Below are 23,049 nucleotides of genomic sequence, written 5' to 3'. Positions count from 1 at the left end.
GAAGGAAAGCTGAGAGGGCCACTGGGGCCATCTATGTGATGACACACAGTATGAAAGCAACGTAACAGGAAACGTCCTTAGGGAAAACTGCACCAAGAAAAGATTACGTAGAAGGAACCTATTAGTTACTTGTCTTGGTGCTGTGACCAGACAACTGTCCAAAACTACTTAAAAGAAGGAAGGACTCACTCTGGCTCACAGCTGGAGGTTACAGGCCATCGTGGTGGGGGAAGCATGGCAGCAGGGACACGAACCAGCTGGTCACTCCATGTACAGTCAGGAAGCAGAGAGAGGATGCTGGCCATCAGTTCTTCTTCTATTTTTTTCTTTAAAATATTTTTGTGTGTGTGTGTGTACACACTTGCCACAGCAACCTCTGGAGGATAATTTCCAGAGTTGGTGTTCTCCTTCTATCATGAAGGTCCTACAGACAAGTCTCCGGTCATCAGACATGGTGGCAAGCACCTTTACCTGCTGAGTGGTGACTTTTCTTTTCCATTCAGTCCTAGACTCTATATCCATGAAATGGTACCCACAAATTTGGTTGGATCTTCCCACCACCAAAGTAAACCCAATCTAGAAAATCCTCATCACAGATATACACACCAAGTTGACAATCACGGTTAATCTCACAGAGGAATTCCTGAGGAACTTCATACAGGGCAGAAGGGAGATGACCTAAGAAGTAACTGGGGACTTAGAAAAACCATCAAGTATCAGAAAAGTAAAAACGAAAGCGTGATGTTTCAGGAAGGATGGAACAGGTTGTTCTTCCAATGCCACTAAAAGGCCATGAGACACGATGACAGAAAAGCAGCCCGTGGGTATGTAAGAAGTGTGGTCACTACTGAAGTGACAAGAATATTATGTATGGTGGTGTGAAAGAAAATGGCCCACAAAGAGAGTGGCACTACTAGGAGGTGTGCTCCTGTTGGAGGAACTGTGTCACTATGGAGGCAGGTTTTGAGGTCTCATATATGCTCAGGTCACGCCTAAGAAGACAATTTACTTCATGACGATAATGGACTAAACCTCTGAAGTGTAAGTAAGCCACCCCAATTAAATGTTTTCCTTATTGGAGTTATTGTGGCTGGGAGGTAGTGGCTCACGCCTTTATTCCTTAGGCAGAGGCAGGCAGATCTCTGTGAGTTCGAGGCCAGCCTATATACAGAGTGAGTTCCCGGAGGACAGCTATGCTGTTACACAGAGAAACCCTGTCTCAAAAAAAAAAAAAAAAGAGTTGCTGTAGTTGTGGTGTCTCTTCGGAGCAGTAAAACTCTAACTAAGGCACTGTGAAATGGTGGGTATGGAAGTGAGTCAGACAAGAATAAAGACAAGGAGGACAGAGGTGAGGTGGTAGCAACAGCAGAAGCTACAGGAGACAGGGTATCAAGGCCTGCCTGCTTGTCTCCCAAAAGTAGGATCTACTTACAGAATTCCTGGATTATTTTCTGATAACAATCTAGCAAATGACCTCCAACTCTACTTCTAACTTGGAACATTTACATTAAGTAGCAGAACTATGTCAAAGTAGTTTAAGTTGCCTTTAGATATGAAACAAGAAAATGTTATGTCCTCAATAACATCATAACTAAGAATAATTCTAGGGAAGCTCCCTATTTTAAAAAGGAAATCATTTTCTAAATTACAACTCTCTCAACTCTAGAGAGAGAGAGAGACAGACAGACAGACAGACAGACAGACAGACAGAGGTGGATAATGGCTATATAGATTTTCAAAAGATAAATCACAAAATAAAAAAACTACATGCCAAATCTAGTACAATGGTTACAAAGATCATCAACCATACTATTTGAACAAGTTGTAATTTCTTAATGCTCAGTTATCTGCAACTTTCCATCAGCTACTTTTATCCATTTAAAAATATATATGTAAATAAGGTAGAGCTTAAATTCTTTTTTAAATGATTCTATTTTAAGTCCAATCTGTAGCATGATAAAATATCTTTAAGGGGCTGACAGGATACAAAAAAATAAAAAATAAAAAATGCACTGTCAGATCTGCTACCACACAGGGAACTAGATGACGCCTAGCAGTTAACACTAACCTTCAGGCTGTAGACATTCAATGACTCTAATGTAGCACCAAGCATCATCACAGCATAAGACAGTGCGTGCTCAAACTCAGTTACCAAGGCTGTAACTGGCAGGTGGCCCTCTTGTGACCCCACTAGGCTAAAGAAACAGGAGAAGCCAGGGATGGCCAGGTGTTGTGCTTGTAGCCTACCCGGGGCAGCAAAGGCAGGACGGTGAATTCAAGGTCTGCTAGGATAATTCTCCAAATCACAAGTCACTTAATCAAATTTCTACTTATTTTCCATCCTTAGCCCTGCATAGAATGTGGACATTGATAAACAAAAAAATTCTGGTTAAAGTTAACTACTTCTAAGATACTTGCCCGTTCTCTAAATAAAAACACATTCTCTAATAATGAAAAAAATCTGAGACAGTTTCACTCTGTAGACCACGTTGCCTCAAACTCTTGATTCTCCTCCCTCGGTCTCCCCAGAGCTAGGATCATAGTTGCCTGCCATCATATGTGGCTAGAAAGAGAATTTTGAAGCCCGCGCCACACCAAAGCACAGTAGATACAGCACACAACTCTATCTCTAGTTAAGTCAGCTCAGAGGGACCTTCTGTCACTGGCCAGCCTACTAGGCTCCAACTGTAACACCTTGCTAACTTCTTCATTGCACTTCCAACAACTGCTAAAGATTTACTTGCCTCATTTTACTTCCTGTCTTCCCACTGGAAAGAAAAACAGAAAACTAAGAATATTTTACCACCAAAGCATAACTAGTTTCTGTTCAAACAACTGGTAATACAAAAGGTAACCTCAAAATATTATTTAATTAATGTAATTAAATGCACTTTTAATTTATCAAGTCCAGTTTTTCCTCTTACAGTTTGCCTTGATTAGGTACCAGAGTAATACTGGCCATATAATTGTTCCTTTTACATACACATACAAATATTTCTTCTTTCTATGAGCATCTCAAGAAGTGCCAAAAAAATCTCTTGGGGAAACTGAACATTAATTCATAATAAAAATATTTACAAATTAGGAAAACTGGGAACTTCTTCAGCCTGAGAAATCGTCTATGAAATCCCTGCCACACTTCAGAATGAAAGAGTAAACGCTTGCCGAAGTGAGATCAGAAAGAAGATACTTCAAATTCATACGTAAGATATGACCAACTGCAATAAGACAAGAAAAAGAAATAAAGGTATTTAAAATAGGAATAAGCATCTGACTGCAGAGAACACAACTGTCTGTACAGAAAATCCTCAAAGAACCTACAAAAAAGGGAGAGGCACACTTGGATTTAGCAAGGTAGAGAATGTAGGCAGATTTTTAAATTAGACTTCTATATGTAGCAAAGAACTCAAAAACAAAATTTTAAAGCAATACCATTTACAAGAGCACACCAAAACCCATCAAATTTGTAGGTATCCAACAAAAATTTCTAAGAGCTATCTATGTGCTCAAACAATCAAACACCGATGAAAGAAATCAAAGGCCTAAGCAATGAGATAGCCACACCTCCTTCAGAGATTACAGGATCCAGTGCAATAATGGCACATCCTCAACACACAGCTGTCCACCGGACACATTCACCACCAGCGTCTGTGGAAGCTGACAGGGATCCTAAGATGTATCTGAGAGGTAACATAATTAGAAAGGCACGCTGTTGGAGTCGTACCATCTGAGAACTTAGCAAGCTACCACCGAGAGGACGACAGTGGTTAAGAAGAGACAATGAACAAAAGATATTTACTTATCGGTAAAGTGTAAAAAATGTTCTCTTGATAAAGAAGATAAAATGTGTTAGGAAAAGAGATGACAGATTTCAAAAGGGTGAGAACAAAAGAGAGTTGACATTCTCAGGTAAGCGCTGGGTTTTAAACTTTGAACTCTGCGCAGCCACCTGACCTAGGAGGTAGGCACTGAGATAGGAACAAAAACACACGATAAAACTCAAATAAGATACAGGGAGTTGGACCAGTGAGTAAAGGCTTTTGCCACCATCAAGGACTCAGCGGCGGGAAAGAGTGAACTGAGTCTAGAAAGCTGGCCTCTGAGCCCCCACATGCCTGTCACCTATCCAAACACAAAATAAATAAATGCAGTAGAAATGTTTTGAAAAAAGTCAAAGTATGTCGCCTCTAACGTAAAGCCTACGTGCTTTATATAAGAAATTTGCTAAAAAAAAAAAAAGCTTTGAAAACCAAAACCACATTCAAAAACAACACCACTAATGGGGGATGGCGAGACGGGGAGGCTTGAGACACAGTCTCAGTCCAGACTGGGCTGAAACTCAAAATTCTCCTACCTCGGCCTCCCACATGTTGATACTGTAGGCATGTGCCACGATGTTTGGCCTCAAAAAAACATTCTTTTAAAGTGGACGATAAATCTTTATCCTTTGGCGATGAGAAGGGAGATATTAGAAAAGAGCATGGTCAAAGGTGAACTAAATGTTGAGAGCAGAAGAAGCAGGCTAAGACAATACATACTTGTGCAAATAAAAGATTATCACTAATAGGTGTTTCCTAATTAAGGAGCTAAAGCATCCTCACTTGCCATCCCCAGGCCCAATCTTCAGTGCAGGTGGCCAAGAACGGCATGACAATTAATCCGGGCTTTGTATGGTACAAAAGGCAAAAACTACGTGGTCCACATCTTGCAGACTGGAAGAGAAAGGGGGCGTGGCAGGGAAGAGAAGCAACTTGATGGGGCAAGAGAAGATTGCTGGAAGGTGATTTCATTGTATAGGTTGGTGGATGGAATTACCAGAACTGGGTGGGCAAGTTTACGAAGCCGGGAGTCAGGAAGTGTTGGTAAATTAGTCACCTAGAAGGGACAGGGGCTGGGAACATGACGAAACGCAAAAGCAAGGAGTCAAACCAGGAGGGAAGAGGAACGAGGGGGTGGATACCAAGGGAGCGCCAAGCAAATCTCAGACCCCAAGGCCCCCGGCAGCGTTGGTGACTTGGGGTCCGGGCGAGGGACCCAGGAGCACGGGCATCTCCAGGAGCCAGGTGGTGGCCTGAAAGGGGCGGAGCCGCCCACAGCCACAGCCACAGACGGGGCGGGGGAGAGGGGGCTCCCGGGATGAGATCCCTGAATCCTCGGGGATGCAGAGGCGAAGGCCAGCAGCGAGGAGGCTGGCGGAGAAAGCAGAAAGGGCTCCGGGGTCCGGGGTGACAGACACCGCACTCACCTGGTTGGTGACCTGAAACGAGACAGAAGAGGGTTTAGGGACGCGCGCAGGCGAACCGGCGCCGGCCTCCCGACTCGCTCGGTCCCCGGCTGCGGCTCCCGGCCGCGCTCACCTCGGGGTTGGCCTCCAGCGGCAGCCAGCGCTGACCCTCCATGACGACTCCGCCGGCCGCTCTCCAGCTCTGACAGCGGCCGCCGCCGCCGCCGCCGCTTCCGCCCCCGCGCGCTCCGGCCGGCACCATCCACACGCCACCGCGCGGGGGGAGGTCAACAAGAGGAGGTCCCCATCCCCGGACTCTTCGCCTCGTCCTATAAAGGAGCCACTCGGATATCACCGTTTAAATTAGCAGGCGGAGAGAACGTGAGGAATATGAGCTGTGTCACATTTCACGAGGAAAACAAAGCCAGAATCAACAGTGACCTCCCCCTTGCACTTGGACTCTCCCTGCCCGGTGCGAGCGCCCCAAGTTTTACGCATGCGCCACATGCTGACCTGGGCCGCGTGCTTGCAGGCGCTCTCACTTTCGTGCAATGCCAACCAGAAACTCTAGGGGACGCGTCACGGAGTCCCACTCGGAGGTTGGGACGGGTTTGCTAGCATTAAGGCAGCCAAGCCAGAGGTTGACTCCGTGGAATCATGGTTCCCTTGCTTCTTTGTGAGGATACTGAAATGAAATGTTGGCTTTGCCAGCTATCTCACTGCCGGAGAGACAGGTAATAGGCAGGTGATCGATATAGGTGATAGGTAGCTAGACACTCAGTTCTGCTTGAGAAACAATACGGAGCTTCTACGAAAGATGAATCAATATACTAGATGTTGGTACAAATGAAAGGACTTTAAACAGCATTTTCAATGTACCTTCTCCTTCTTGCTAAATTCCGGGATGCCAGATGTAATAAAATTTTCATTTTCTTCACATTTTTAGGGTTTGACTCAATGGCCAGTGCGTAGTAAATTCTCGAAGAATGTCTGAGGAATGACGCTGGAGAAGTAGTGGAATGGCAGAACACCTGTCTAGCGTGCATGAAGCCCTGGGTTCCATTTCAGTATCACAAAGGGGAGGGGAAGAGCATGATTGTGGATGCAGAAATACCATCTATCAATTACGTGGGAAATGCAGAAGAGAAAAGTTTACACAATTAAGGTAGCAATTCTTGGGGACAAGGAGGCAGACGCAGATTACAAAGATATCATTACAAGGAGAAATCCTTTTTGATATGTAGGAGTCCAAAGTCATGACTACAGAATTTTGACCTGACATATTACTATTCTGATTCCAAGAAAGGGAATTCAGGGAGAGATTAGTTAAGAAGTGGGGGAAATGTTGTTATACTGAAATTGTCTTTCTTGGAGAATTTCCAACTTTAGTCTCCCACACATGTTCTGGCTATTATTTTTATACCTCAATGGCTTTTCCAATCCTTTGACTCCTTCCTATCTATCTGATGCCTTGTTGCAGTATCTGCCCAACTTTGTGACTTGGTAAATCTGGCAATGTCTGGTTCATGGATCTGCTCTGGTGCTTGCCACGTTCTCAGTCTCTGCTGAGGCTGGTTGGCTTGCCAGGGGAATTGCCAGACCACTTCTCTTGCTCCAGAGTCCTGAGGTTCTATACCGTGTCTCTCCTCTTACTGCTTGGCTAGTACTCCATACAACATCCTCATCCACTTTCCATGAGAATTTCTTCCTGGGTAGACATAGGCCATGTTTGCCTCCTTGTGAGATCCCAATTGCAAACCAAATACAATCCCACCCAATTTTACCTTGGGAAACCAATGAGGTTGCTGGGCTCAGCTACAGAACATGGAGGAGGAATTGTTGGCAGGAGCATAGTGACCCCAAAGCATCAACTCTGGAGGGTCTTCACCAAACAAGGATGATGGCAACATGTCTTTCACCTTAGAAAAGTTGTCCTAGCACCCCATACAACTTCAGACTCCCCCAAAACCATACAAACATATCTGACTTCTAATCTCCTTTTTTTATTAGTTTGTTTGTTTTTTGAGACAGGTTTTCTCTCTGTAACATCCTTGACTGTCCTGGAACTCGGTCTGTAGATCAGGCTGGCCACGAACTCACAGAGATTTGCCTGCCTCTGCCTCACTAAATACAAGATGGGGCCCGTCATTTAGTACCGTTGCACCCAGTGTTTAAGCTTCCCACTGTCTACATCCTTCACCATATGGCTTTGGAAATTTTTTTTTCTCCTAGGAGACCAAATTCTGCCCATTTGCTTTATTTATTGATTCTGGGTTTTGATTTCTTTCATCTTGCAAAGGCTAATTTGCAAATTTACCAATAACACTGCTGTATTTTTGCAGTCAGTCACAGACATGTACAGACCTACCCCACCCCCTGTATGAGTTCCCACTTGTGCCTGGTGGTGCATGCCTGCAACCCCCAGCAGTTGAGAAGTCAAGGCAGGAGGATCATGGTGAGGACTGTCCTAAGTAGAACCAGCTGGGGCTGCTCTTTAGTGAGTTCCAAGTTAGTGGAACTTAGCATTAGTTATATAGAGAGACACTGTTAGAGGGGGGAGGGAGAAGTGAGAAACAGGGAAAAAGAGAGAGGGAAAGGCAGAAGACAGAGGTGAGATGGGAAGAAAAGACAGAGAGCAAGGAAGAAAGAGGGTCATTCCCCTAGTAATCTATATCACCCTAAAACCCACTCTACATACTTTTTCCACCAGCAACAATCTCATGTTATGCCAAATCACAATATAATCTTTTAAAAGACACTTTAAGTGGCAATTAAACGTAATACCTACAGAGTCTGTGATTCTCATAACTCAAGAGTCATGTGGAAGAGCTATGAGCGAGGTCATGCTTGCTTCTGCACAAACAACTGAGTCACAGTGCCACGTAGGTGACCGTCAGCAGAACTGATGAGCAGCAACAGGTTTTTGGAGATTTTTAAATGTATAATTAAATTTTTTAAAGAATTGATGAATATGTCTGGGTGCAGTGGCATGCACCTGTAACCAACCCAGCAGCTTAGGGGCTAAAGCAAGAGAATTGCAAGTTTGAAACCAGCCTGAACAACATGCACATTTATCCTGCCTCAGGAAGGGGGAAAAAAAGGAATGAATGAAATTCAATATTTTTCAACACTTGTCCTACGTTTAGCACAATGGTTGTAATCAGCCCAGATTCAAGTCCAACTCAACTGTCCCAAGGGGATCAACATCTCTTTTTAACTACATTTAACTTCAACCCATTCATGGCATGCTACCCTGACTATTTTTTATCCTCTATTACTTTTATTAATAAGAAATGGTTTCAGCTGTCCTTCTGATGCACCTGTAGTGCCCTGTCATCTGACTTAATCCTGGGTTGTACGGCCAAACCGTCAATTTAAACACAGCCTTGCAAGTAAAAGCACGCCGGTATTACACAGTGATGACACCTGTGCCCAATATGCAGCAATAATCCTCAACACTAGATCGTGACTACCAGAAAATGACTGCGTGTCCATAAGCCCGACAATTCACCTCTTTATATCACACCTTTGAAAGTGTCTCTAGCTAGGAAACTAGGAAGACAGCTAAGTAGGTACGGTATTGCTGTGCAAACATGAGGACAGGACCAGAGTTCAAATGTCCAGTACTCAAGTAAAAAAAAAAAAATGGTGTTAACCTTATATGGCGGGCCACACCTTTAGTTATAGTGCTTAACATGAAGAGACCAACCTAGTCTACATGGCCAGTTCCAGGCTAGTCTGAGCTACATAGTGAGATATTGTCTCCAAACAAAAGAAAACAGGAGAAAAAAAAACCCACCTGGGGTGTTGGGATTACAGTTGTAATCCCAGTGCTAAGGAGGCGGACACAGGACAATCCTTGGAGCTTGCAGGCCAGCTAGTCTCACCAAATCAATGAGCTTCGTGTTCAGTGAGTGACCCTGTCCCAAAAAATAATCCAGTGGAGAGCAATAAAGAAAAATAGCCAACATTGACCCCTGGCCTACACACACACACACACACACACACACACACACACACACACACACAAGCACATATCAAACACAAACCAAACTGTATGCTCTTCCCTTTAGCCAAAGGTTGACGACTGTGATGGTTAGTTTTGTCAGCTTGAAGAATCTCTCTGGGGTGAGGGGGCAGCCATATAGCCAGATCTGTGGGAGACTATCTTAACGACCTTCATTAAGGCAGGAAGACCCATCCCCCATGGGGACCATCTTTCCCTAGGTAGCGGCTTCTGGACTAGCATGCCTGCATTCACTCTTTCTCTGCTGCTTGGTGTGGGAGTGCTGTGAGCAGGTGTGTCCAACTCCGGACACTTCACTGCTCTTCACAGTGAGAGACTGCCACGTGGAAGTGTGAGGTAAAGCTCCGGACACTCCACTGCTCCCCACAGTGAGAGACTGCCATGAGGAAATGTGAGGTAAAGTGAGCCTTCTCTCCCTTGGTTGCTGCTGTCTGAGCAACAGAGGAGAAACGATGACAATTGGATGTCACCATTTTTACGTGAATGATTGATTGGCCAGGCAAAATTTCTGTGTTTATAGAACAGTTCATTTTGTTTTCATTGCTGCTGTTTTAATACATGGGTTGGTCAGATTTGGCTCAAAAGCTAAGAATTTTAAGCCTTTCTTTAAGCTATGAAAAACCTTAGCTTGCTAGGAATATTAATTGTGTCTAGCCCAGGGTGTCCATCTTTGTTTATGTTAGCCGCTGATTACACAATACATAACTCATATTCCTGAATAGCCTGAAGCATAGCATTCAATCCCCAGGGATCACTGGAGGATTCCATGGGGCACACTGGGGCTTTGGAATCTCTCTGGAGTCCTCTGAGGTTAGAGCTTCAACCGTGTGTTACGCCACACTGCTGGTAGTTTTACTTGGGAGCTAACTGTTTAGCACACCTGGACTTCTGTTTCCTTGTGTTTAAAATGAGGAGGAGGAGGTATGCTTCAGACAGATGACAGACTTTGGAAGGCTGGGGATCATGGTGATGACAGAAACTGCCAGTGTTTGTTCAGAACTGTGGCACAGAGGAACTTTGCTGTGTCTACATACGTGATCGCATTTACACACTCGAATGAAACATTGAGGAACATTAGTAGTCCTCTCTTTATAGACAGGAAAGCTAACACTCAGAAAATCTAACAAGTCACCCAGCAGAATGATGGAAAGGGACCTCAGTTGGGGTTTAAAAGGTTCTAAATTCCCAGTACATCAGTAACAAATCGCCTTGAATTGGTTTCCTACTGTTACTGTAGTCAGTGTGTGTAGCTTTAGAGGGGCTTTTAAAAAAATGTGTGTTTGTGCCAGGCCGTGGCAGCACATGCCTTTAATCCAAGCACTCAGGAGGCAGAGGTAGGCCTCCTCTGTGGGTTCGAGACCAGCCTGGTCTACAAGAGCTACTTCCAGGACAGGCTCCAAAGCTACAGAGAAACCCTGTCTTGAAAAACCAAATAAATAAACTTTTTTTAAAAAAAAAATGTTTGTGTACCACCCTGTGCATGTTTCTTAGAGGTCAGAGGTCAACTGGAGGTGATCATCAGATATCTTCCTTAGTTGCTACCTCTGTTTCTGAGACAGCATCTCTCCCTGAGTCCGGCCCTCAGAGATTTGAGTAGACTGACTCAGAGGGCAGTGTGCCCATCAATCCTCTTGCCTCTGCCTCCCGGTGGTGGATTTACAGCTGCGTCCTATGATGCTTGTCTACTTTACATAGGTGGTGGGGATCCGAACTCGGGTCAAGTGCTTATGTAGCAAGGCCTTTACCAATGGAGCCATCGCTGCAGCCCAGAACTTCAGGGCTTTAAGCAGCAAGAAGTTATTATTCTACAGTCTGAAGGTAAAACTTCCGAAATAGATGTTACTGGACTGCAAAGTATCCAGAGGGCTGTATTCATAAAATCTATGTGGGAGAATCCATTTTCTTTCTTATTCTGGCTTCTGGAAGCTGCCAGTCTTCTTGGCCCCTTAGCCCCTTCTCTGTGTATGAACCCAGAAAATGGGGGAGTCTTTCTCACACTGTTTCACTCTGACAAACTGCCTGTGACTACAGCTCATCACCTCCACCCTTGCGATGAAGGACACAGGTCATTGCTCACACCTGAGTAACCTGCTTAGCAGCTGATGTGTGGTTTTAATTCCCACATGTGATGTAAGGTAACTCATTCACAGATTGTGGATCAGGAAGTAGATATCTGGGAGGATTTTGACCGCATTCACTGATAGAGCAGGGTAATACTGTATGAAACAAGAAATATGTTTAGGAGATATGTTTGTTTGTTTGTTTCCCTAGCATCTTTTCATCTAAGTTGGGTTGAATCGTCCTTATCTCTCCTGCTGGTGATATCGTTCGTCTCTGGTACACTAGTGGCTTTTCCAATCACATAAATATACCCTTTATAGTACACACTATGGGCCACAGAGCAGACACAAAGTAATGCAATTTCACTTAGCATTAGTTCAAGGAGTGGGTGACTCTGTAGGTTAATCAGTCTTTCTTTCAGAACTGAGATTCAAGACCCTTTCCTCTTTCCCTTTGTGCTTCCTCTGTCCCCTCGGAATATTAGTCATATGGCTGGGACTCCAAAGACACCGGCCATCCATATCTATATATGTATCCTCTTCCCCCGAAAACAAGTGGAAAAGACAAAGAAAATAGAGTCCAGGAGCAAACAAGAGGCCAAACCAGGCCCGAGAACCAAGAGAATGGGCTTTTTGCTATGCAACTCTCGCAATTCTCTTGGCACGCCAGTGAGTTCCTCCCGTCCAGCTCAGAGGCCACAGCTGTGAGAGAATAGTTCCTGCTAATTTGCTTAGACTATTTGATTCAAATTTGTATCACTGGGCATTTAAAAAGAAACTGAAACTTAGTGCTTAAATAGGAAGAAATGTCTTTTGGTTTCCCCCATTCCCCTGGAACCTTCATTACCTCAAGAGTTCATGACTATAGCATTGTGGACGTCCTCTTATTTGAGACTGAGGAGTTTTTTTGAAAATGCTCCTAAAGGTATAACCATGTGTGTATATGGTTTGTATATGTATTTGGCAATTTTTGTTACTTCGTAAAAATCTTGTATTTTTACGTTTTTAATTTTGGATGTGTGTGGAAGCAGGGGCCAGAGGATAACTCATGACAGACAGTCAGGTCTCTTATTCCTCTGCGTGGATCCTGAAGATCACTCTCAAGTAGATAGGCTCAGTGGCAAGCTCTTTGACCAACTGAGTCATGGTGCAGGCCCCAAATCTGTATTTTATAAGTGAGAGTCGAATGCAAATTATATTATCTTGTAAGATGTAGACCTGAACATAGCAGTTTGGCATGTGTTTATTATAACATGAAAGAACGTGGATTTGTAGAACGGAGACTTTCTGAAGGACCATGTCAGGAGAGTTACAGGTTCATCATAGTCAGTGGAGAGCATCAGTGTGGATGTCCTCATACCATAGGCATGATGGGGTCTTGAAGGAAGAGCCTTCATTTCCAGTAGGACAAAGAGAATATCTGCATCTTACAAGTTTTCAGGAGCGGGGTGGGGCAGGAAGGGGGCAGAAGGAGTGTCAACTGCAGAGGAAGTGATCAAGCCTGGCCTAGCCTTTGTACCAGGAATCACAAGGCAAGGAGGCGACAGGTAAAGTAAACTTGTTGTTCAAGGTTGTCTAAAGCTGCCAGGGGAGGGAGAAAACTTCAAGGCCAAACAAAAGCAGTTTTTATCAGGTCTAGGCGTCTACGCCTCAGCAGAGAACCCTAGGGACCTGTGGCCTGATTTCAGAAAGAGAGTGAGAGGGCAAGGCAGAGGAGGTCCCTGGAGCAACAGACTATTATTATTTTTTTAATGTCGACACAAAACACTGCTCTCATCTTAAAGCGAATAAGAGACTTTATTCTGGAGCCTTTTTGAGTGACCATAGCCGGAAACACAGATTTAACAACCCAATTTCCACATTCAAACATGTAAGCAGTTTCATGAAGTTTTTACAGGGTTACAGAACAAACCAAGTCATAAACTAAGGCAAGTCTAAAATACATTGATGGGCTGGGAGGTGGTGGCACTTTCCTTTAATCTCAGCACTCGGGAGGCAGAGGCAGGAGGATCTCTGTGAGTTCGAGACCAGCCTGGTCTACAGAGCTAGTTCCAGGACAGGCTCCAAAGCCACAGAAAAACCCTGTCTCGAAAAACCAAACAAACAAACAAAAAAGAATGCATCGGCGGTCTGCTGAAATCGGGTTGAAATCTGAATAAAAGGCAGCAGAGGTTTTTGTTTTTTAAGGCATTTCGCTCCACCCTTCCATCATCGGGCTAGGCCAAGGATGAGAATTCGCCAGACAATTGCAGTTAAAGTCACACAGCACACCAAGAGCCATGCAAGGGGGTGTGGCCGCATCTCAAAGCCTTTCCACAGGATCCCTGACTGGAATCGAAAGCGCCCAAGCACAGTCACTTTGCGCTTGCGCACAGACGAGCCCACTCCTTTCCCGACCGTGGGGGAGGCGACATCCTGAGGGTTATTCATCCTCCACGAGGTTTCCTCCGCGTCCTTGGCCTTTCTCCCCACCGATCCTTTCCTCAACTCAGTATGTCCTAAAACTGATGTTTGATTGAGACAAGTCCAAAATTTCATGAAAATTTATTTTTCTCGCTTTCCCTAGAGTGGGCTGGGCCGGAAGCGGAAGTGTCTGTGAGTTCCAGTCTGGCCATGGAGGAGTCTCCGTTCAGGGAACCGGTGTTGGACGCCAAATCCGAGGTACATTCGGCCTGGGAGAAGGGGCTGGGGCGGACAGTGGTGCCGGGAAGGCTTTTCTCCGAACCGTGTTTCTGCTTCTGTTCCAGGTCACCTGCCAGGTGAGTGGACGCCCCATGCTGTCTCGCTGCGGCGTGCGGTCCCCGCCCCTCTTCGTGGGTCTTTCCCCGGGCTCCGTTTTCCCATTGGACTGGACAGTGTGATTTAGGCTGCTCTGCGCAGAGTGCAGTGCAAGCCTTGTTCCAACTTACTTAGTCAGCCTTTATTCCAAGGTAGGAATATGGTGTTTTAAAACATGAGGGTTACATGAGCAATTATTTACTAATGTTTGGCAAGATAGCTCCCTTCCTTTTCCTTTAACCTTTTTGTGTGTGTGTGTGTGTGTGTTGAGACAGAATCTCACCGACTAGCCAGGAACTTTTCTAGTAAGACCTGATTGGCCTTGAACTCCCGCCTCTGCTTCTGAAGTGCTAGGATTAAAGGCGTGTATCACCAAGCCCAGCTATTTCTTCAAAGAAGTTATTTTGAAGATGAAGTATAAGTTTTCTAACCTTTCATATTTTACATTAGGAATAAAAAAATTGCCTTTCTAAATTAATAATAACACTTCTCCGAGAAAGTCAGAGAACTGGAGTTTTGGACCAGGAGTTGCCTAAGTTCACATAAAATATAAGGAAGTGATGACGTGAAAGCATGCTAAGAGGGAAGGGGCTGGTAACACTTAATTTTAATTTCATTTTTAAATTTTCATGCTCGCCACTAAACTGATGCAGCTTGTAGCTCACACTGTCCTCGAACGTGTGATTCTCTAGCCCCAGCATCCCAGGTAGCTGGATTTACGTGCCTAACACCCTGGCTTGTCTTGCTGTTGCTTTTGAAGGCACCTGGGATACCAATAAGCCTGCTTGTCTTTGCATGCATTATATGAATTAGGGGTCCTGTCTCGAAAATTCAAAAAAAAAAAAAAAAAGATATGAGTTAATGGTGCTGCGTTGTTTTGAGATTTCTTTTTTTATATGTCTGTATAACATGTGGGTCACTGGAGGCCAGAAGAGGCCTGGATTCTTTGGGATTGGAATTATGGATGGTTGTGAGCTGCCATGTAGGTGCCGGAAACCGAACCTGGGTCCTATGCTAGAGCAGCAAGTGCTTTTAACCACCGAGCCATCTCTTCAACCAGAGTTCGCTGAGTTGGAATCATTGTCATTATTCATCTTCATGAATTATTTTGTCCATTCACTTTGCATTATGTGTTTTATTAAAGATGCCCTGAGACTGACCTCTACTGGGCTATAGGTTTTTATTTGTTTTATGGAAATTTTCTACCCCAAAGCAACATAAATCTATCCTTTACACTTCTGCAAGTCAGAAGTGTGAAACCAGAGTTTTGGGACCAAAGTGAAGGAAGGTTTGGGTATAAGTGGAGGGAGGGTCTCTTGTTTTTTTTTTTTTTTTTTTTTTTTTGTTCTTAGCTGCCTCTTTTCTTGGTTTGTGGACCCTGCAAGGTCCCAGCCACTGCTCCCTCTTCTGACTCTGACCCTCTTGCCTTCCTTCTACAAAGACTGATTACACTGGGCTCACATCCAGGGACTTGCATCCCATGGTCTTAATTTCGTTACATCCTTAATGCTTGCTTTCTCGCTTGGAGAAAGCCTCTGTGGTTAGGACATGGGCTCATCCGAATGACCTGTGTGCTGTAATCTCTTCCACACAGTGATTCTCTGGTGATTGGTCATGTGATTAAATTCATAAGGAAAGCCACGATAATTGACAAGACTATTAGGATCAGTAATGAGTTTAGAAATATCATTCAGTTTGTTTTTTTTTTTGGGGCGGGTGCAGTTCTTTGCATGTTCAGACATAAAGAGCTGAAAAGTATAATTTTAAACAAGTTTTACACCTTGGATTATACAGTAGATTGCAAATAAATCCACCAAGCTAGACGTGGGTGCCTTTTAATCCCAGCACCTGGGTGGCTGAAGCAGGAAGGTCGCCACAATAGTGAAGCCAGTCTGGGCTTTGCAGAAAAATCTTGTATCTGAAACCAAACCAAAACTAAAAATCAAATAACATATAAAGGCAAAGGCTTCTAGTGAGCTGTTTCGCAACTTTATGAGAAAACTCATAGGACCATCAAGGCGGCTCACTGGACTAATTAAAGGTATTTGCTACCAAGCTTAATGACTTGAGTCCAATCCCTGGAACACATGGTGAAGCAGAGAGTAAACTCAATTCAAGTTGTCCTTTGACCTCCACATGCCCAAGTGAATACAAGTTTTTTAAAAAAAAGTTTTTTGTTTTTGTTTTAATTGTGAAAAAGCAATGAGTCCAGCATGTAGGAACCTTGGGAATTCTTACTTGGTCCTAATAATTAAAAACTGGAAAGTCAGCAGCTCTTCCTGTGTCTGCCAGAGAAGTTTGTCACAAGGCGTACATTAGTTCTCTGCAAAAGAAAATCAGCCAGCCAGCACGTATGCTTTGGTTGCCAGGCATCCTCTCGTGTTTGTAAGTAAGACAGTCAAATCCTTGGTGTCAGTGTCCAGAGCTGCCTTTATCCAGTTCTGTTTGATGCCATGGCAACACCGAGGAAGCATCATCAGGAGCTAGATTAAAAACAGTAGTCATTAAGCTTTTAATCTTTACAGTCAAACAGACATGGGCTTCTGTTCTCGTTTCTGAGGTGTGTGACCCAGAGCCCATCACCTAAGCTCTCTGAAACTGGGTTCTGTCACCTGCGACATGGAAATTATAACCTATAAAACTGTGGTGACTCAGTGAGGCCCTGAGCAGGTGACCGCTGCACAGCACGTCCCCTGGCATGTGGCCGTCACGAGGACTGATGGAATCTAAAGACTGGCCGTCACCACTCATTCTAATGATAGGTTTGAGCTGGACACTGAAGGCAGGAAACGGCCGGGATGGTTTCCTTGTGTGCCTCGGGCGCCCTGACGACCATGGCACCCATCTTCTGTTTGAGGACTTGTGGGGCATGAGCAGGACGAACGGTTAAAGCATGCTCATTTGGTGTGCCCTAGTGAAGAAGTTAAGCGTGCTACAAAAAGCCACTTTCCCCATCTTTATGCATCTGCTAGACACTTAGGTTCCTTTGTTTGACATTTTGCTTTGTCCACTTGTTTTCCGGTCCTGCTTGTGCCCTTTGTTTTCTTCCTTGCCATTTGACCATTTTTTTGCCTACCAGCGTAAATGAAGCTGTTTTCAGGCACTGTGACCAGTACTGAAACCAATACAAGACGGAAGACAGAAATTGCGTATTGTTTCTCACATGATGCTTGTGCTGCTGTGTTAAAGCTTGTAGATTTTCAGTGGAAACTGGGCATGGCTGTGAGCTCTGACCGCTGCAGATCCCTCAAGTACCCGTATGTGGCAGTGAAGCTCAAAGTGGCAGATCCTTCTGGCCAAGTAAACACCAAGTCCATCGAAATGACAATCCCACAGTTTCAGGTTTGTAGTGTAACTCACTGAATTTAAGTTGTACTGCTGTTTCAAAAGCTGTATACAGTCTTTCTTAACAGAAAATGTTTATTTACTTACAAGTTGATGTACTTTAGATCACACTAAAAGGAAAACTGAAGTTATTTTCTCTGAGAGTTTGCTAAGTTTTCCCAGTAAGATGCGCCGATGTGTGCATAGCGCCCTTTCGTTACTGTAACAGTTTTTGACTAATGTATTTAGGGATACTTCGTCTTCTCTACAGGATATTTACTCTGTAATTAACTTTTTATTGTTTTTATGTTTAATAGTCATTTTAAGCAAAAGTAATCTTTTTTTGGTTAGCATTGGGTTTGTTGACTGCTTACAAAATGCAGTTCAGGGCTAATACATATTGATGAGTCTTACTGGCTTAGAGATTTCAGTAACTCAGTAGTTTATGCTTAAACTTAGGGCATTCATATTATCGTTTTATTTACCTTCTATCCAAGGAAGAAAGCAGAAGTGTCCTAGTTAGGGTTTTCATTGCTGTGAAGAGACACCATGGCCATGGCAACTCTTATAAAGGAAACATTTAATTGGGGCGGCTTTCTTACAGTTTCTCAGGCTTAGTCCATCATCACGATGGGGAGCATGGTGGCATGCGGGCACGCATGATGGTGGCTACATCTCGGGTCTCAAGCCACAGGAAGTCAACTTACTGTCATTCTGAGGGAAGCTTGAGTAAAATAGACCTCAAAGCCTGCCCCAACCTCGACACACTTCTTCTAGCTTGGCCATATCCACTCCCTTTGGGGAGTGAACACTGTCTAATTTCCTTTTGAATGTATATCATGAGAGATGCCTATCGTTAGCTGATTTAACGGTGTGTACAGTTTGGTTTGGTTTGCTGTGAGCCCTTCAGTAGCTGAAGCAGCTCTCAAAGGAGAGTTGAACACTCCAGAAAGCACCACAGTGAATGAACTAAAAGTAAAAGCTTCATTTTTGAAACGATTAAAAACTGCATTGGTTCTGGACTTCCTTTATTGTTGTTTGTTCACTTGGGGTGTATGGGGTGTTTTGTCTGCCTGTGTATCTGTGTACCACATGCACGCACTACCCACTGAGGCCAGAAGAGGGCATCAGATCCTATAGACTGGAATTTCAGACAGTTGTAAATGGCCACGAGAATGCTGGCAGTGGACCCCAGGTTCTCTGGGGGAGCAGGTAGTGCTGATGACTGTGGAGCCATCTCTTCAGCCTGGCCTTCCGTTTTTATGTGTGGATGATGTGGCATCACACCCTTGGACTTGCTCACGTGAGGTAGGTGCTCTACCTCTAAGCCAAGGCTTCTGGGAAAGTCTTCCACATACCATTGTATGACCTTCGAGTTCCTCTTTATAAACTGTATTTTAAGGGGCTCTTGATAGACAAGACTGCACACATTTATTCTTAATGATGCTGGTAGGCGTCTGAAGGAATGGGACGTGCGGAAAGGTAGTAGTGTGTAGTTATGGACTGAATGGGAAAGCCAGATTAGCCTCAGACATTCCAGTCGTTCACAGGTGCGGGCTCTTCCTTCATCTGCAGGGTGTTTCTATGGAGTTTTTCTTCAGGAGTAAATAAATTAGCAAACAAATCACCCTATCCCTGAAGCATTGCTGAGGTATAATTGATAAATAGAAATATGTTTTCAGTGTATACAATGTGATTTGGTAAGAATATATGTTGTGCAGTGACAGTTCCTGAAGGTAATTATCATGTGCATTTCCACATGGTGTGTATAAATGTATGTGCACTGAGAACGTTTAAAATCTACTCATAATCTCACAGTATACTATTAATCATACTCACCGTTCTATACGTTAGATCTTCAGAACTTTTATAGCTAAGTTAGTACCCCTAGCCAACATCTTCACTTTTTCCTCACCCCTAGCATCCGACAACCACATTCAATTTTCTGTATCTGAAAGTTCAATATTCCTTTTGGTTTTTTGAGACAGGGTTTCTCTGTAGCTTTGGAGCCTGTCCTGGAACTAGCTCTTGTAGACCAGGCTGGCTCTGAACTCTTAGAGATCTACCCGCCTCTGCCTCCAGAGTGCTGGGATTAAAGGCCCACCACCACCGCCCGCTTGGCTGAGTTCAGCATTTTTAATATAAGTCAGATCATATAGTGTCTATTTTTTTTTTAGGATTTCTTCTTTTATAGCTGAGTGATTCCATTGTATGTATGTGCCTATGCATGCATCATGACAGATAGTGGCCACATAGATGTGAACACATGTAAGGGATTTGAACACCTGTGGATTTTGCTCTCAATGGTCAGCCTTCTGAGCCAGGATGCAGAAGTTATATACATGTGTCATGTTTTCTGTGGGAGGCGGTTCTCCTGTTTGTTATTTAGATATGGGCTTCTTGAGGTTTGTCTCAGGTTTGCAGTGCCTGCTTGTCTAGGTATGTTAGTTTCTCAGTGATCTTCACTTAGGATGTAACATTAAAATGCAAATTATGTGTGGTAGTTATATATAATTAAAAGAACTATGTAAATAGACTGAAAAAGTAAAATTAATATTTTCCCCTTTTCCTCCAGAATTTCTACAGACAATTCAAAGAAATTGCCGCTGTCATTGAAACTGTGTGAGGACTGATACCGAAGTAATGGACTCTACCTTCCAGAAAAGAACTGCATATGGATGAAAGATATTTATGCAATGAAAAGTGCACTTCTGGGGCTCAATAGGTGGCTCAGAGGTTAAGAGCAGTGGTTGCTCTCCCAGAGGACTCAAGTTCAATTCCTGGTAACCACATGATAACTTACAACTGCCTGTAACATCAGGACCAGGGAATCCTACACACTCCCACAGACGTCTCTGCAGGCAAAGACAAATGGGTAGAAAACTAAAAATTAAAAGAATTTCACTTCCCAATTTTTTTCCCAGTTTAAAAAAAAATTGATAAACTCAAATTTTTCAGTGGTCACCAATGCTTTGCCTTTTCAATGAGCTAAAAGTGTCTGTGTCGAGTACTAATATGTGTATTATGAGTACTAGTATGTGTAATGATATCTCAACAGATGAGTAAATGATACTCTTAAATGCAGCACTCTTAAATGTATATCAGAAAATTTTTAAATCTTATTGATACAGATATAACTATGAATAAAATCTTGTGTATGAAGTTTAAAGCTGCTTAACAAATTCAGTTTTATAACATTCCCTTTGAAATAACTAAAGGAATTACAGAATTAGTACGAAGAATGGGATCTGATTTAGACATTTGTAACCCGGTTAAGGTAAACCAGTCCCTGTGTTATCAGAGTAGTGCACTGTTTCTGCTGTTTGTAGAAAATTTGTCAGGACACACACAGAGGCGATCCTATTCCATCTGTCTGAAGGTCAGAGAGTTTGAGCTCATTTTTGCTCTTTCAAATTTGGTGCCAACAGGTGTGGCTACCAACAAGAGGACCTGACGTAGGGTGTGGTTACTTGGTATTTGGGGCATTAAGATGGCCCATAGAGGTAGATCCACTCCATCCTGACCAAAGGTCAGAGCATTGAAGCATACTACTACTTCTTCTTTTGAAATAGGAGGTTTGACTTAGGGAGTGGCTGCCTGCAGGATGCTTGCTCCAGGGTGTGTTCAGGGCCCCAAACATCAAATGCTTTGCTCAGGAATTAATGGCTCCATGTCTCAAGTATTAGAACAAGTAATTGTTCTGGTTGTCCTTTGTATCATGTTAAAGCAGTCTTTTGCCTTCTTCCCCCTTTTTGTATTGGGTTATAAAAGTGAATGAAAAATACACATGGGTGAACCAGAATTCAGCATTCATTATTTGCTGAGTTACCATCCTGGTAGTATCTTATGTCTTTGTGTTTCTTATCTCTGTTTTTCCTAACTAACATTTCTAATCCTCACACCCCTACCCTGGAACATACAAGCCTGCTGCAGCTAGGATCACAGCAGAAGCTATCCCAAAACAGTGGCTCATGACAAAAAAAAAATCACCAGTGATTTACTGTTGGTGCTACACAAACCAGAGCATCCCTTAGTAGTGTCTGCACGTTTCTACCTTCTTCCATGCCTATTGTGTTGTGGTGTTCTGAACAAGAGTGGTCTCCAGGGGCTCATATATCTGAATACTTGAATACTTGATCTCTGGTTAGTGAAACTGTTTAGGAAGAATTACGAGGTGTGTCAGTAAGTGGACTTTGATGGTTTCAAACGTCCATACCAGCTCAAATGACTGCCTATATGCCTGTAGATCAGAATATAAGCTCTCAACCCCATGTTTGCCTACCTGCTGCCATGTTTCTTGCCATGATGATCTTGACTTAGCCTTGGAAACTAGATAAGCTTCACTGCTTTAGAACTTAAAAGATAGTTGATCCTTCCAAGACATGGATTTCAAATTCAAGGGTGCAAGTGATGCAGGAATGTAAAGGGAGACTGCTTTTTCGTTTCCCAGTCACTCAGACCCGAATAATCACACAAAAACTTTATTAATTGCAACACTAGTTGGGCAACGACTTGGGCATATTCCCAGCTAGCTCTTACATCTTAAATTAACCAATTTATATTAATCTTTGTATCACTACAAGTCTGTGGCCTACTTGTAAGGTTCCAGTGTCTGTCTCCTTTGGGAGCTACATGGGTCTCTTTAACTGCACCTCCTCTTTCTATATTTATCTCTGTTCAGATTTCCCACCTGGCTTTACTGTGCTAAACCATTGGCTAAAACAGCTCCTTTATTGACCAATGGGGACAAAACATATTCATAGCATACTCGGGGGGAAATCCCACATTACAGTAATGTCCCCAGAGGCTCACAGAACCTTCTGTCTCCTGTGGAGGCTTCCCATCTGACTGAATTTGTATTTCTTTGGCTGCCAAGATTCATAAATGTCTTCCATTTTTGAACTACATTCCTGAAGTCAGACACCTGTAGTAAGAGGGGGAGTAGGCTGTGTCCTGCCACCTACCTAGCTTAACCCCCGAAATAACCACACAGAAATTGTATGAATTAAATTACTGCCTGGCCCATTAGTTCTAGCCTCTTATTGACTAACTCTCACATCTTGATTCAACCCATTTCTAATAATCTGTATGTCACCACGAAGTCATGGCTTACCAGGAAAGGTTCAGCATGTCTGACTCTGGCAGCTCTGTGGCAGCTCTCCCTCTGCCTGCCTTCTTCCCAGCATCCTGTTCTGTCTACTCCGCCCACCTAATTTTCTGCCCTATCAAAAGGCCAAGGCAGTCTCTTTATTTAACCAATGAAAGTAACACATCGACAGAAAAACCTACACCAGACACCCAGCATCTAAAGAGACAAAAAGCATCCCTTCAAGCGCTTTGTCTCACTTGGTTTTGTTTTAATTTGCTGGAGAAGCTTGAAAGAATCCTGGTCCCATTATAGCACGCCATGTCAGATAACACAGGTCATTGCTGTACACATGCATACCTCTCCCTAGAATTTCATAGCTGTGTGCCTGGACTTTTCACCTTACGGCATCCCATTTTTTTTGGTTGTTCTCCCAAGCTTGTATGATACTTGAAGGGTTTAACAGTTACATCGTGAAATATTTTCACAGAGGGTGAGCAAGTAACAAAGCAAGGTCCTGGGTTAGCATTCTTTGACAAACACAGCTTTT

The 23,049-nt window shown here is 43.6% G+C and overlaps 2 protein-coding genes across 11 annotated transcripts in view; one reads left to right on the top strand and one right to left on the bottom strand.

Annotated features, from left to right (window-relative positions):
• Uchl3 (ubiquitin C-terminal hydrolase L3) overlaps positions 1-5,255 on the bottom strand; it is a 44,143-nt gene extending 38,888 nt beyond the window's left edge. The window contains exon 1 of one of the 5 annotated variants that reach the window (XM_050144708.1): positions 5,246-5,255. Coding sequence is in view for 3 of the 5 variants with exons in the window: in XM_050144705.1 (XP_050000662.1) it covers positions 4,602-4,790 (189 nt within the window). In the remaining 2 variants the exon portion in view is untranslated. Of the gene's footprint in view, positions 1-189; positions 1,622-4,601; positions 5,162-5,245 lie in introns of those variants that run through there. The other 4 variants (XM_050144705.1, XM_050144710.1, XM_050144706.1 and 1 more) reach the window with 4 other exon arrangements.
• An 8,022-nt stretch (positions 5,256-13,277) lies between these two features.
• On the top strand, positions 13,278-20,377 carry Commd6 (COMM domain containing 6). 6 transcript variants are annotated; one of them, XM_050144650.1, is made up of 4 exons: positions 13,576-13,751; positions 13,878-14,070; positions 17,279-17,431; positions 19,989-20,377. In XM_050144650.1, exons 1-4 carry the CDS (start codon positions 13,591-13,593, stop codon positions 20,037-20,039), a joined length of 558 nt encoding a protein of 185 aa, XP_050000607.1. In that variant the 5' UTR covers positions 13,576-13,590; the 3' UTR covers positions 20,040-20,377. The 6 variants fall into 6 exon arrangements, with proteins under 6 accessions (XP_050000608.1, XP_050000607.1, XP_050000606.1 ...); XM_050144649.1 differs by having other exon boundaries at positions 13,576-13,802; XM_050144654.1 differs by lacking the exon at positions 13,576-13,751 and having other exon boundaries at positions 13,878-13,972; positions 14,059-14,241.
• The last annotated feature ends 2,672 nt before the right edge of the window (positions 20,378-23,049 follow it).

The sequence above is a fragment of the Alexandromys fortis genome, unplaced genomic scaffold (assembly GCF_014885135.2).
Source record: "Alexandromys fortis isolate MF-2015 unplaced genomic scaffold, M_Fortis_MF-2015_v1.1 scaffold_43, whole genome shotgun sequence".
In the NCBI taxonomy this organism is placed as follows: domain Eukaryota; kingdom Metazoa; phylum Chordata; class Mammalia; order Rodentia; family Cricetidae; genus Alexandromys; species Alexandromys fortis.
The sequence above is the reverse complement of the archived record's forward strand: the minus strand, read 5'-3'. Positions and strand labels throughout refer to the sequence as shown.